This window comes from Heliangelus exortis, chromosome Z (assembly GCF_036169615.1).
Source record: "Heliangelus exortis chromosome Z, bHelExo1.hap1, whole genome shotgun sequence".
Classification (NCBI taxonomy): domain Eukaryota; kingdom Metazoa; phylum Chordata; class Aves; order Apodiformes; family Trochilidae; genus Heliangelus; species Heliangelus exortis.
The window spans coordinates 70,495,449-70,510,915 of NC_092454.1; the positions used below are offsets into that span (position 1 = coordinate 70,495,449).

At 37.7% G+C, this 15,467-nt stretch overlaps 1 protein-coding gene across 3 annotated transcripts; it reads left to right on the forward strand.

The window, feature by feature from the left end:
* Positions 1-770: 770 nt before the first annotated feature.
* Positions 771-14,603, forward strand: POLR3G (RNA polymerase III subunit G). Of its 3 annotated transcripts, XM_071731313.1 has the most exons (7): positions 782-2,370; positions 4,379-4,508; positions 8,524-8,586; positions 9,273-9,323; positions 12,514-12,584; positions 13,410-13,538; positions 13,928-14,603. In XM_071731313.1, exons 1-7 carry the CDS (start codon positions 2,251-2,253, stop codon positions 14,012-14,014), a joined length of 651 nt encoding a protein of 216 aa, XP_071587414.1. In that variant the 5' UTR covers positions 782-2,250; the 3' UTR covers positions 14,015-14,603. The 3 variants fall into 3 exon arrangements, with proteins under 3 accessions (XP_071587416.1, XP_071587414.1, XP_071587415.1); XM_071731314.1 differs by lacking the exons at positions 782-2,370; positions 4,379-4,508 and adding an exon at positions 4,999-6,032; XM_071731315.1 differs by lacking the exons at positions 12,514-12,584; positions 13,410-13,538; positions 13,928-14,603 and adding an exon at positions 9,811-10,016 and having other exon boundaries at positions 771-2,370.
* Positions 14,604-15,467: the final 864 nt, after the last annotated feature.

Consider the following 15,467-nt stretch of genomic DNA (forward strand, 5'->3'; position numbering starts at 1 on the left):
AGGGGCGAGTGAGGAGTTGAAAGTGTGGATCCTCCTGATACGGCGTGGGCTTGTGGCTGTGGTGGAGAATATTGACATCTTTTTGCCTTCGGGGGCATCAGATAGAAAAAAACCAAAAAAACCCCAACCAAACCAACAAATTAAAACGGAAAAAAAAACCAAAAACCAACCCAACAACAAAGCAAAAACCAAACACACACAAAAAATAACAGCCCCACAAAATCTTAGTCTTTCAGCCCTTTCTCTGGTCATCCATCAAGGAACCGAACCGGATCGGGAGTTCCCTAAGGGAAAGGTAACGATAAGGAGAGCTACGGGACCCCTCACCCACTGCAACACCGTACGTAGGCTTGGGAGGACTTTTAAAAGCTTAAATCTGGAATGTGCCTTCTCATTTGTAGCGTAGGTGATGAGGAAAATCACTGGAAACTCGAAAGTGTGCCCCAAGTGCTGGATGAGGCATCCCCCGTGGCAGCCAGGACACTGGTCATTGGTGACTTGGTTATACATCTCATTTTTTTTTCTTTGTTGTTTCCCCAGACATCTGTCACTGCCAAGTTTATGGTATGCTTGAAAAAAAAAAAATAAAAAAAAAAATCACAGTGTTTAGTAAAAACTGTGTAGCTGAAATTCTGCTACTTTTAATGCTCATTACTTACCAGACCAATGTACAATTTCATAAGAATATTACCAAGACTTAAACTTTAAAGCAGCATTTTAAAAACTAACTTTTATATTCACTATATTTAATGCAAACAGCGTGGCTGCCCTTACTGGATATCTCCCTTAACATTTTTCATTGTTTGGTTTTTTTTGTTGGTTGACTTTTTTCAAACTAGACAACAGAATTGCTAATATTGTGGGCTTTGCTTTACTGTATCTTTTATTTTTCTTCATTCTGCCAGGCTCTTACCTTTCTCCTCATCCTATTTTCAAACACCTTTGCTCTTTTTTTTTTTTTTTCTTTTATAGTGATGTGGAAACACACGATATGTTTTATTTTACCCAAGCAGAGCTTACTCCTGTTGAAAATAATGACTATACTTGCATTAACCTGTTTTTCAATGACAACAAAAAGGCCATTGCTTCCATTTGAGGGTATCTTAAAATTAAGTGTGAATTTCTTTGCTCCTAATAATAATTCTGTTGTAGATTCCTTGTTATTTTAGACAAGGCTATGAGAAGCTGTAGATATGGTGCTGTTTCTTACTTCCTGTTTTGGATTTGTGATATCACCCACACAATAATGGTGGGAATTGTGATGACACAGTTACAGCAGTCACTCTGGAACTGTTCTTATGAAGCAGAGTGCAGTATATTGACCTTGCAATTAATGGTAAACAGCACATATTTCTGGGCTGGGGACCTGAACTGATACTTATGTGGTCTTGGGGAGGAAGCAGTAGCACACTGCTTCAGGCAAGCTTCTCTTGGGTCCCATTTCTTCACATCTTCCCCCGAAAATACTTATTTCTCACATTTTGCTTTGCTTGCATGGGTTTTGTAGTCCTGAAATGGAGATTAGCCTAACAGTGAAGCTGGTGAGATGTGACTCTAAATGTAGTTCTGCATGCTTCTTTCCTTTTACATCCTTGGTGAAATATTTTCAGCTAGAAACAAGTTCCTTCTGTTCAGCAGTTTGCCTGTAGATGTGCTGGAGTGGAGCAGAGAGAGCTGTTGTGAAGAAAAGTCCTTCGGTGATTTTACCTCAAACCTCTTTGCTTTTTGGCTCCAACAATACCCAAAGCTTGTGAAAAAAAAGGTAGAGGAGAAAAAAATAATCTGAAGGGGGAAGAAGCCATGTGTGACAAGCACAAACTGGTTTTTGGAGAATAATTCCAAAACTGCACAATATATGCACAGAAAGTCAAAGTCCCTAAGTTTTTTGTTTTGTTTTTTTTTTTCTTATTTCTGGGTCTTCTATCCTGATTGAACTCAAGTCAGTGTATGTAAGGTTTTGAAGAAGACATTTTAGAACTCCTAGGTTAGGAGATAATTTCAGGCATGCAGAGGTGGCTAGCAGAAATGAGGGAATGGAGGTGTATTTCATCTTGTACCAAATTTATCATATTTTATTTACCACTCACCCAAGATGGGTATCAAGGTCATCTTTAAAAATAATTTTGAAGGTGGCTTTGAAATTACTGTGATCTTTTTTAGACATTAATCTCACAGGAAATACATGCATGTGTTTGATACAAGTAACAAAAATAAATAATTCAAAATCTGTACTGTTTTTAGTAACTCCAGATGGCTGGATCAGGCAGAGGGAGAGGACGTGCAGCATTCACCTTCAATGTGGAGGCAATTGGCTTTACAAAAGGTGCAGCTTTGCCTGATGTTGTGTGTAAACCTCCACCAGCCTTTCCTGTAAGTACTGCAGGTACCTTAGGACACACTCTTTGCATTCATTATTTAGATAATGTAATGAAATACAACAACAGCCCTAAGCAATTTATGTAAATTTGCAAGCATTTAATTTAAACAGTTGATTTTTTTCTTACTGTGACTTCAAATCCATTTGGTAACTGTTCTATCCCATAGTTAACTAGATTGCTGCAAGGTGTGTGTTCATTAAAGCCCTCATCATGATTTGGTTTTGCAGACATTACAATAAGGGGAACACTGGATATCTGCATGTGTCTGAAATGAAGTTAGACTTTGAAGGTCTGATTTCAGAAATTGACATAAAACATAAAAGATTTAGAAAGATTTCTCTTGTACCTCAGTAGCCAAAATTTGAAAGAAGTTTGAAAATGACTGAAAGGTATCATGTATAATTAAGGAAACTTAATTACATTTGGCATGTGGGATGTGTTTTAAAATCCAAGAGGAGGAAAGCAGTTTCTGACTGAGTTTTGCTGTGCAGGCAAACTTGGAGAATTTTGAGGTAGTCTTAAAATGCTGAAGTTTTATATAGGAAGATTTCCTAGTTATGTCAACAGTTTGGTCAAGGTGCATGAAATTTTTCTTAATATCACATGTTATGATACAGAACTTGAAAGTTTGGCATATAATTGGTGCTACACTGAGATTTCTCTGGATAGTTCTACAGAAAGTTTTGACTTACTGAACCAGATGTTATGTATGCTCTTAGTCTACCTTTATAACTAAGTTGTGTTATGCCATTGATACTCAGACATTTGCAACTTCCTAATGTCAGTGTTGCAGTCTGCTTGATAGCACAAGAAAACTGAATTCTGTGTGAACTGTAGCTTCTGGAGATACAGTCAGCAGTGGATCATGTAGGAAAATTACTAGCCCTGGTATATCTAATGTATTCCACGGAGAAGTAAAGGTGCTTTCTTCCTGATCTGAGCAACGTGCAGCTTTTCAGGGCAAAGCTAGTGTCATTTAAAAAAATCAAAGTTAACCCATATTGTGGAATGTTAGAGAGGTTTGGAGAATGTTGGAGAATATTCAGGAATATATCCAAACCTCTCTGACATTCCACAACAAACCCAGCTTATATCAATAACAATTTTAGGAGTTAGATTTTAGGATTAGGCAGTGAGGAAAAAGATATTGCAGTTACTGACTGACACTGAAGTTATTTTAAGCAGTGAATTTGTTGCTGTTATGAATTCCTAATAGCCACTTCTTGAGTTCTTATGAATTTCCTGTAAATGCAATTAGAGACCCAGTTAAGGAGCATCAGCCTACCAACAGCAACATTAGTGATGTATAATGTTGGCCAGCTAGCATATTGCTGGGAGCAGTAAGTACCTTTCATGACCCATCTCTGTGACTTTGTACTTGGCAACCTGCCACCCAGGTACTGAACAAGGATTAACTCTATTAATTCTGTCTCTGGTTCTAGTTTTCTGTTTATTTCAAAAGCTGATTTTGCTTATTTATCTTTCCCGATTTCAAGATTCATAGCTCTGACTTCCTTCCCCCCTCCAAAAAAAAAAAAAAAAAAAAAAAAAAAAATCCAAACCTTAATTTAAATTGAGTCGACAGAAACTGAATTGTGTGAGGGTTGTGTGAAAATACAACCTGTTTCTGTGACACTAGTTGTGGAAAAGGTGTCCATGTTACTCAGAGTAATCATATTTAATGTAGTTCCAGCAGTGCTGTCAAGGCCAAGGCTCTGACTGAAGAGAGGAGCAATGGTTACTAAGTTAGGCTGGTTTGAAAAACTCCTTTTGGCAATTAAGAGCTTCACATGGCTATGAATATTTCACAGTGTCATTACTTTTTCCTCTCTTGACTGATTGATACTTCTTTCCAGAAAGATGCAGTGAAGTCATAAAAGGTGTAAACTTAATTGTAAACATGGTTTTGTATGTCCGAATGCAATGTAGTTGCAAAGTAGCATGATGCATAGTTTTGATGGATGTTAAGACCTTACAAATAATAAACATGATTTGTACAGAGTACAGACAATAAGCCAGTGCCTCTGAAAACAGGAGAAGATGAAGATTACATGTTGGCCTTAAAACAAGATCTTAGAGGAGCTATGAAAAAAATGCCATATTTTTTGGCAGTAGAAGAAGATCGTGAAGGTTTGTTCATGTGCTTTTTATTTTTACTTATATCTTCAGTATCTATTATTTTGTGAAGAATGATGTAGTGAAACGCGTATTTCAAGGTGGATTTCATACTGGTAATGAGGAGTAAAAATCAGCATTTTTCTGCTTTTACACTTCCTGAATTAGATCACGCCTACACGTGTGAGGAAAACAACTGCTGTGTGAAAAAGAGAGGTACCAAACATCTGTTCCATTTGTTGTACCTTAAGAACCATTTAAACCAACTATATGCAGTCTTTTCCTCTATATTCTAACCCATGTAACAGGCATTTCTACTTGTTATAATACTCCAAAATTTTGCATCAAAGCAAATAAATCTGTAATAAATAATGTTGTTGGAATTCAGCTTCTATTTTAATTGTTTAAATACATATTTAAATAATAATGTTAAATTTAATAGCTGGACATTCTAAAAGGTACTGATTTCTTTTCCCCTAAGTCCATTCAGGAAAGATTGGTATTACTGACAAATCACCTGAAATATGAAGCTTAAGATGAGGATAAATGATTTACTGAGGGTTTACTATAAACAGAGCTGGATTAGAAGCCAAAACTTGATCTTACTCTACTTGACTTTTGATGTGTTTTGCTTATATGTAATTAAAAATTAGTCACTTCACTGTTGTTTGATAACAATAAATGCTCTGCTACACTTGACATAGTCCTACATAATGATGTGGTTGAAATCCAAGCTTCCTGATCAGAAAAGTGAGGTCATGGGAAAGAAGGGAAGGGAAACAAAATAGGAAGATTTTAATGTCTGTTTACCTTGCAGTGGGGCTATTGTAAATCTGGCAGCCACAGGAGGTTATCACTTTGAGGAGTGCTTCTTTTTGAATATGTTTTTTTCCTAGTCCTGTCATCCTCCTGAGTGCCTATTCTCAGTGGTAAAAATGGCAAGTGCTCTTAGAGTAAAATAGGATGTACAGTGTGTTAGGAAATACTGTGTGTAAGACCCTAGGCCCAGGCAGTGCAATAGGCAGTTGCTAAAAGGCCTTATAAAAATGCTTGTGAAATCCAGGGTTGCCAATTCAGGGTTTTCTCATGCTGATTTTGAATATTGAGAGCTGACTTGAAATCTAAAACATGAGGTTTTATTTCTACCTCAAAAACCATCAGATTGTGGTGAATAGATGACTGAATAGTCACAGTGTTGGTGTTTGAATTTTTCTGTAATTTTTGCTCATGGTGAAGTGGTGAATTCTAGCTGTTGCTGAGGCTGTGTGCAGTTTCCCTTGTATCTTTTTGATTTTGAATGTGTCACTGATTAACACACCTTACTGATTGTTCACTTGTTCTTGTACAAAAGCACCCCTTAAAAGGGAGCAGCACTCTACAGTGTGGGCTGTGAGCACACTGCCAACCTGATGTTGAGGCTCACTAAAGGAAGAGTATTTCCTCTGAGCTGTAGCTGGAGTCCAGCAGTCATTGGGATGCAGCAGGCAGCTGTAGAGCAGTACAAGCACAGCCCAGAGTGGACTCTGATGGTGCAGCCAGGTAAAACCTTGGTTATGAGGCAAAGAGAACAATTCTGATCTTCCTTTCTAGATCCCCTTATGGTGGTAGAAGAATTCCAATTTACTCTTTTATCACGTTTCCTCTTTCCTCTTCTGAGTAAACAAATTTCAGTCTCTTTGGGTTCTCATGTCACTAGAGGCTTGCTATGCCCTTGATCTTTGTCAGGCTTGAAGTTTGCTAGTTCTGTTTGAGGCACAAAAAAGGGAAACTGCAGTTCCTGAAAGGCTGTCACTTCTGAGGAACCAGCCACTGTATGAGAACGTTATCTTTCTTTTCTCCTTTTTCCCCACCTCATCATTTTTACTGTTCATCTCAAAATCTTCTTTGTTTCTGCAGTCTTCTTTTTGAGGTGGAGTGAGTCTCTTTCTGTTTCTGGCTGTGCTCCTTAATAGAACTGCCAGCTTTAAAGGCTGATTTTCTACAAAAATTGTCATTTGCAGGGTAGCCAGCCACTCCATAGACTCAAAGAATGCTTCAGATGTTCTCATCATCTCCCTAAGGATAAATTGGCAAACTGAGGTAACTTTGTACTTTACTTTTAGTTGTACAAAAATGCCTAATTTGAGAGGTGGAGTATAATCACTTCAGGGGTGGTCTTGCTGCTTAAAGAGTTTGCTTTCATCTCAGCCACAGTCTGCAGTTGTGTCTGGGACTGCATTCTGTGGCAGAAGTACCCTAGCTTTAAGAAAACCACTTTCTTCCTCCAAAGTAGATTATTTTTTACTGATCTTTTCTGTTATCTGGTTTACAGCCCTTTCCTCTCCTGTTTGTCATCAAAAGATCTGTTAGGAATGTGAAAGGAGTAGGGAGGGGGACCGTGAGCAGGAATTCTTAAATTGGCTTTGATACAATTGCAAATGGATTGTTTGAGACCCTCAACACGATATCTGTGAGCCAAATGTTCCCTTGAACTGTGAGAAGGGAAACATCTTAATTAATTAGGGTATAGCTATCTGTCTTCTTTTCATCATTCAGGTACAAATGAAAGCCACATCTAATGCTACCTGGCCATTTTGATGCATTAGTGTGCTATATAGAATAATTTTTTATCATTCATTTCAACACCCATTTTGAGCGAGTGAGTAGCAGGCCTGTTCTACACTGAGTTCTCTTCATGACTTCACAGAGTCCTCTCTGCACAAGCTGTGAATCATACAGATTTTCCCTATATGTGTATCTGCTCTGTCACCTTGGCAGTGGTTTGGAATTAATTCATTAGCTGTGACTGGGGAGAGTCTCTCTAATGTATTTTTTTCCCAATGGCATCAGCAATTAGTTCTTCAGTGAAGAGTCTCATGCTGAAATCAAAACAGTTTCTTTCTCTGTGCTGACAGTTTCCTACAGCATCTGTGAAGCCTCTCTACATCAATGGCCCTGTGAGACAATGTTGTTTTAAACCAAGCTCTTTGTTGCACAGTTCTAAGTAGGTTCTCTGCTCACCCTCATCATATCTAAGTTCAAAACAGCTTAATTTCTGATGTCTTCCTTTCCCCTTCCTTTCCCTTTGTGAGTGTGATAGAAGTCTTTCACTGTGAAGGTCACATTCTGTCTTTGTTAACATTTTTTTTTTTTCAATACCCACAGAAAATTACCCCTGTTTGGGTAATGAGTAATTAATACAATCAGAATCAGTAGCTTTTGCATTAAGTGGACTTTTCAGTTACGTTTTTCAGTATATATTAATGTATTTGTAACTGTTCTGTTATTTACACTTCATTTCTCAGTGTAGTTCTTGTTCCTGGGAAGAAGTTAAATAGACTAAAATATGCTGCTGCTGTTGAGGACACAACTCTGTTATGTTGAAAGCTCTGCCAGTGCAAAAAATACATAAAGCTTTGGGAGATGATCATCATCAGTCTGAGACATGGCCTTTGGAGACCTGGGAATTCCAGATTATGCTTTTTGATTTAGCCCAATGTTGATAAATGACACTGTCTGGTTTTGAAGCAAAGGTTTGGTTGTGAGACTGTTGAAGAGTAGAAGAGTTGGCATTCATTGATGTCTCAGCATAGATTCCCTGATTTTATTTGCAGTTCTTTTCATATTTTTCAAGGATAAAAAGTATAGATTACAAAAATAATGTTGTAATTCTTAATACATAAGATTGGATTTTATAAAAATTGTTAGACATAATGAAATGTTTAAGATATTATATCTTTTGAGGTTTGTTTGAAATGAGACACTTCAAAAATTAAAAGCAATAATGTGGGCTTTTTTGCTTTTGTGGGTGGGGATATAGAATTCAGGTCTGCAAGTCCTGAGCTAATTATTACTCCTGTGAATTACAGTGAGAACTACTCAAAGTAGTGACATTGAACTGTTTGTTAAGTGTTTGACAACAGTACAAGGGAGTGTTAAATATGGGAGGAAAAAGAAATACATGTTTAATTACAGAAAAATATCAAGGACAGTGTCTGGATTACCTTTTCAAGTAACTGGATCCAATAACTCTTTATGTCCTTCTCTGTAGTAATTGAGAGGTACAGTAAAAAGTACCAGGACAGTGAAAAGGAGCATTCAACATGGACCCCAGGTAATACCTGAGAAGCTAATTCTGTATTAACCTGTGAAATGTTCTGCTCTTTTAAATGTTTCATTCATTATTTTTCAAGGAGTACAAAAGTCTGAAAATCCCTTTCATGTTTCCACATCAAGTTGAAGTATTGTTTTGTCCAAAAAAAAAAAAAAAAAAAAAAAAAAAAAAATTCTGATTTTATTTATTTACTCAATTGAAAAAACTGATTGGCACCAAAAAAATTTGCAAGCTTTATGTCTTACTTTAGCTTTTCTTCCTCCTTACTTGCCAGGCAGATCCCAGTTTTGAACTGGGATCAAACATCAATGTTAATAAAAATAACCCAGCCTGATGTCTCAGTCTCAGGTTTATAATGTTAAATTTCCACAACTGTATCTGCAAAGATCATTACTACAAACTTAATTACAGAATGTAAATTGAAGGGCTTGTGGGCCACTGGAAGGGCTAAACTTTGCCTCTTTGGGGAAGATGCCAGTTTTCATTAAGTGGATGAAAGGCCAGTCCTCACTCAAATTCCTCAGTTTAAAGTAGAGCTGGAATTCCATAAAATTGTGTGCTAAAACACCTGGACATGCATGTAAATCAGCTCAAGCACAGGGGCCTCTGTCTTTCCTTGGTGGATGACAGGAAGAGGGTTACTTCTGTAAATCATCATTCATTGATTAAAGCTATTTTCTGTACAGATTGGAGAAGACTCCCAAGAGAGATGAAGCCAAAGAAAAAGACCAAAAAAGGTAATTTTAAGAAGAATTTAGTACACATTAGTTGAGTGATAGAATATACACCGGAGCTGGTTAGAGAAAAAAAAATGTTAGAAATATTAATTGATCTGAATAATCACAGCTTTTGGCAGATTTTTTCTGAATAATTTACTAATCTGCCTATCTTTTGTGGGTTTTGCTTTGCTTCTGTAGGAACTGATTTATCTTCCTTTCCTTCCTTCTGATGGGATATAAACATTTGAGATACATAACAGTGAAAAAATAAAACAAAAACCACAAAATTTTTTGTTTTGAATATTTCTATCTTTAGTCAGCACTCACACTCTTGTGTTCAGTGAATAGCTGGCTGTTCAGCTGTTTTCCTTCATAGTTTGGGTTTCTTAATTCTCTTGTTCATAATTTGGTTGACTTTTGCATTTTTTAAGCTTTTCATATGGGACTCAGTGTAGGTTATTTTCTGCTTTCCCTAGTTTTACCTTTTTTTTTTGTTTATTTTCAGCTTTCTTCTGCAGAATTGTGAAGCAGATCCTTCAACAGCAGTTGGAGCTGGTATTGGTTGTTATTACAGGAAAAAACTTTTTTATTAAACAGGATCCTACATGTATTTGTTTTTCCAAGTGTCTTCTAGTATGCATAACTGTTATTTTAATTTCTTTGTAGAAGTCTGTTGCTCTGTTGATGTGAAATAACAGTTGGCTTCCTGTATCTAGCTGTCTAGTATATTTAATTTTTTACTTTCTTGTTTTCTTGGTCTAAGTCCTTCATGTGTCTTTTTTCAGTTCAAGGATAAAATACAAAAACAAAAGGGGATGTGCAGCAGTCATGTAACTGGCTCAGCTGGAAGCTTTGTTGCTTTATTTCTTTTTAATAGTGTAATTGAGAAGCATGGTACTACAGGCAGACTGCAAGACTTAACTGAAAATTAAATACTTACTGATATCTCTAAAGAAGAAGCCAGTACATACCTACTTTAAAAAAATAATTAAAAAAAATAATTAAAAAAATAACTGCATTGGCTTTTATAAGCCAGTATGCAATAATTAGCTCTCCAAGATTCAATGAATTAATAAATGCTGATTTATTATTATCTATAACACTAAAAGAGAACCACTGCTCATTGTGGGGGATTTTACCACTTTTGTACCAGTTTTTCTATTTGCTCTCAAAAGTACATTTTCTTAGAGAATTGTGACAGTAAAGATCATCTGACCTTCAGAATTTGACTGGATAAAAAAACATAATCTGTCCTGCTAAAGGCAAAAATGTAATTTTTGGAATCTTGGTTATACAAAGGTCATAGAAAGTCTTATGACCCAGGAGGTTTGTAAACAACTGACACATTAGGCTTTTTGATACCTATCTTTGTATTTTGAGAACATGCATCTTGGGTGACACTTTATATCATGTGGAACAGAGGTGAAGGAGTCAAGAAAAATCTTCCCCAAAATTCAAATGGGGAAGAAATCATAGATTTCAGGAGTGGTTTGGGGATCACTACACTGTTAAATGTACAGGGACTCCTTCACTTTTACACACCTCTCCCTGTTTATGTTTTCCCTGGATGTTTTGACCCAAGATCTGACCATCTGCCTCCTTAGTGAGAAAACGCGGGGTGGAATTCCACATCTTTCCAGCACTTCCCCTGGGTTATAGAATCATAGAATGGGCTGGGTTGGAAGGGACCTCAGAGCTCATCAAGTCCAACCCTTGATCCACTCCCGCTGCAGTTCCCAGCCCATGGCACTGAGTGCCACATCCAGGCTCTTTTGAAATATCTCCAGGGATGGAGAATCCACCCCTTCCCTGGGCAGCCCATTCCAATGTCTGATCACCCTCTCCATAAAGAAATTCTTTCTCATGTCCAACCTAAACCTCCCCTGGCACAACTTGAGACCTCTTGTGCCCTCTTGTCTTGCTGAGAGTTGCCTGGGAGCAGAGCCCAACCCCCCCCTGGCTCCAACCTCCTTTCAGGGAGTTGTAGAGAGTGATGAGGTCTCCCCTGAGCCTCCTCTTCTCCAGGCTGAACACCCCCAGCTCCCTCAGCCCTTCCTCACAGGATCTGTGCTCGAGTCCCTTCACCAGCCCAGTTGCCTCCTTTGGACCTGCTCCAGGACCTTGATATCCTTCCTGAACATAGTGCAGCCCAGGGTAGAAAAAAGGTTCCAGTAACATCAGCTAGCCTGCCTGAAGCTGCCTGTCCTTCAGAAGCTGTGTAGCCACACCAGTATGGCCCTTGGCTTGGGCAGTTTTACCCTGCTGAGAGGAGTTAATCTGTGTTAGGTACAGGCCCATCCTCTGAGCTTTAGGAGATGGTGCTAAAATAGCAGGAGAGCTGAGAGTCCCATTGTGGAGAGGGGGATGGCTCACAGAGAGCTCTTTAAATGCTTTAACATCTCTTGCTCTGGAGATCTTTGTTCTCATCTACTGGTCAAACTGCACTCCTGGATTTGGGGCCAACCATAGGTCAGAGTGCTGGAATTCAGGTTTAAGAGCAATATATTCAGGTTGAAGAATTACTTGAAGTAATTATCAAATTATTTTGAATGTACTGAAGAACAATAAATTGAGGTTGAAGAGCAATATGTAACGTGGGGTGTGTGGAATGCCATTTTTCACCTTTGCTCCACCACATAATTAGGCAGCATAATGAAGATGGATTGTAGGGAGTAATTTGGTAAAGATTGTGTTCACCAGGCAGGGCACTAGGTGGAAATGTGCACTGTGGACTTACCAGATCAGAGTGAGCTGTGTTCCAAAAAACATCTAGCTGCAGGAACTGTGCCTACTGTGTTGGAGCCAATAAACTCTGCTGTCTGCCTTTTTAGATCTATCTGAAGGACCCAGCTGTCATCAGTGTGCTGCAGAAATTAGTAACATTCATGAGTTTTTGTCTTTTCAACATAATTGAGATTTTTTTATGGTTTCTTAACATATTGTGAGTATGTGCATGAAAAAAATGTAAAAAGCTGAACGTCATATTTTGGCAAAACTTTTGGTCAACCATCTATTCAAAGTAAGTTTCAGGCTAGCCCTGTAAGCATCATTTATATAAAATGGGCATTTATACCTCCTCAGAATTTAAGGTAATTTTAATGCAGACCATATGGGATTTCCATGGCATTCACAAGAGCAAGTAAATGATGAGAATTTGTCTTCTTCCATGTTAAAAAAAAATAATTAATAGTGATGTATTTTATTTCAGCAGGTGCAAAACCAAAAAAGGCAAAAATCCTTGAGCCTAAAAGTAATCTGGATGTGTTGAAAAAAATTGAGGTAAGTTGTAAATACATCCTTCTAAATTGTACAGTGGGGAAAATAAAAACCTTTAGTATTTTGCTTGATACAGAGCAGATTTTTTCTGGCCTTGTCTTGTTACTCTGGCAGACAGCTGTTGTGCAGTTTGGTGTCACAAGGGAGAGATAAGGTATAGCTGTGGAGAAGCTGTTTTCTTTGCTCCTGTTTGACCATGAACACAACAACCAGTTGTTCCTCACTGGGTAGCAACATGGCCTGATTGTGAACAGTAGAGCTACTATTAGTTTATTGAGAGAGGAATTGGTGCCAGAGCTTTCAGATCTGTTGCTGTTTCACTAATCTAGTGACAACAGAAATGAAACAGTAAGTTGAGAGGGAAGAAACAGGAATAGAAATTTAGAAGAAGAGTGACCTGGGTTTTGGAGGCGACTGCCCACAGTGTGGGAGTGGGAAACTTGAAGGGAAAAGAGCTTTGTGCTTTTGTCTTGGTGATCAGTCAGGTTTTGGTGCAGGTAGGTTATTACATAGAGTGCATGGTACTGCATTATCAAGTGTGACTTGGTCTTCTACTGTCAGTTATTTAACAGTGGATGATAAAGGGAAACCATCATCTCGATTTAATACTCAAAACATATTTTTTTAGACCACCTCTGATGGCTAATGCTTGTTCAAGTAAGTCTGTATGAAATTCTTGAGCTTCACATCATGTTTTGTTGAGCAAAAACACGCACAGCATTTTTATGGTGTCTTGCTATTAACATCAGGGCAACACTTTGGTAGCATGGAGGATATGCTGGTGCTGTAACATAGGGCTACCTTGTAAAGGAGATTGCCTTGTGACAGGAGTTGGAAAAGAAGGATGATGAAGAAGAAAAATCAGAAGATGAGAAAGACAAAATGAAAGACAAGGAAGGTGAAGATGATGAAGAAGCAGAAGAACCAGAGGAGTATGATGAAGAGGAGCATGAAGAGGTATAGTGTTAACTTTCCTGTTTACACAAAGTCAGATCCCACTCATGGAGCAGTATGTTTTCTGTTAGCCAAAGAAATGTCCATAGCTTACTTTTTTTTTTTTTTTCTGCCTGTGCTACATTGTGTGGCAGTTCAGTCTTTTAGACTTCTTACTGCCAAAGAGCTTTGAAAAAATATGTTGCAAGCAGGAATAATCAGTGTATACGATGATTCATTACTAAAACATTGATGCCTGCTCTGCCACAGATAACAAAACTTCATTGCAGCATTTCTTTCTAGAGAAATAAAAAACTCATATTACAACTTCAAAGCAGTGGTGCTCAAGTGGTTTAAAACGTTTCAAAACCCAACTCTTTCAGATACAGTGATTTTTTTTTCGTGTTGTTTAGGAAAATGACTACATTTCTTCGTACTTTGAAGATGGAGATGACTTTGGTGCTGGTAGTGATGACAATATGGATGAAGCAACCTACTAGCTATTATTGCTAGGTGGTACACTGCTCAAGCCTTACACTACTTGAAGTAGAACTCTGGAGGTAGGCTGGGTATCAACAGAACTAATGCATTAGATCTGTTGGTTTGAAGTATGCTCTGCAAAAAAGGCATCCAACAACTTTTTTTTCCAATTGTACTGTTTGCTGTAAAACAGGAGCTGAGATCCTTTATTTTGTTCTTTTGCCACATTTTCTGCAGGCATGAGCCTTTTCAAGGGTCTCTGGAATGTCTACTGATGGAGCAAGCTATATGCCATTGTGTTGCCTCTGCACAGAAAAAGAATGTATGCATTTCAGTCAAAGTTGTGCCTGAGCATTTGCACTAATCCTTTGCTTTAGCAGTCAGATCTTGAAAACAGTGAAATTCTTGGTGACTGCAGCAAAAAAGAGATACAGCCTTTATGGACATGAGCTGCTTGTACTTGGCAGCTGACTTCTCTGAATTAAATCTATGTGACTCCTGAATTCAGGTGACAAAATTGACCACTAAGCACTTTAATATAAAATGACTTGAAATATGACAAACATAATGAGAGTATTTTAAATCACTATTATTCTTGTTATTGTTTTTAGTATATTTGCAAGAAGAGACTGTAATATTTAACATGTTACATCACCTTTATGAATCAGTGTAGTAATTAGGGGTCATTTTAATTTAGATAAAAATATATGGCAGAATTTGAGATTAGGAAATTAAGGATTCCTGGTTTTCACCAGTGGTGCACAGATTACTGATGAGAATTTCAATTCCTTTTGCCTCAGTTTCCCTGACTCTTAAGGTGATAATAACTTTGCTACCTCACAGAGCTGTTGAGATGGCAGATGACAGCTACCCATATAATTGTTACTGCATTTATTTTTTTTTCCTACAGAACAAACAAGACAGAAACTTAACCAACAGCAAATCAATACAAAAACCAAAACCACAAAAGTAGGAAAAGAAGTGATGAGGTATTTTGATGCATGCAGTGTTAATTAGGAAAACAAGATTTCTGAGAATTCCAACAAGAATTCTGAATTCCAGCACAGTGTTTGGAGGCATTGATTTTACTCAAGAAACCAACAGCCTAAAAGTGACTGTTATTCCTGAGATTAGAAACTTAAGGAAATGAGGGAGCAGTCTCTGTCCCCCACTGTGCTTTGATGCTATAAAATATTATTGATCAGTCTTTTATATTACTACTGATCAGGGTTATTTTGGTGGGTTTTGGTTTTTTTTTTTCACTTTTTAAAAACATTACATTCCTGGTAACTCGGGCTGTTACCAGGTCTAATGAAAGAAGAGTTTTAAAACTAAACCAATTATTTTATCAGCAGAAGGAAGCATGGAAGTTTTCTTTGAAAGTCTGGCTTTTTGCCAAGCCATACTTTACCTCACTGCTGACTGGAAAACAGTGCTCCCATTATTCCACCAACTTCTGTGTGCAATAATAAT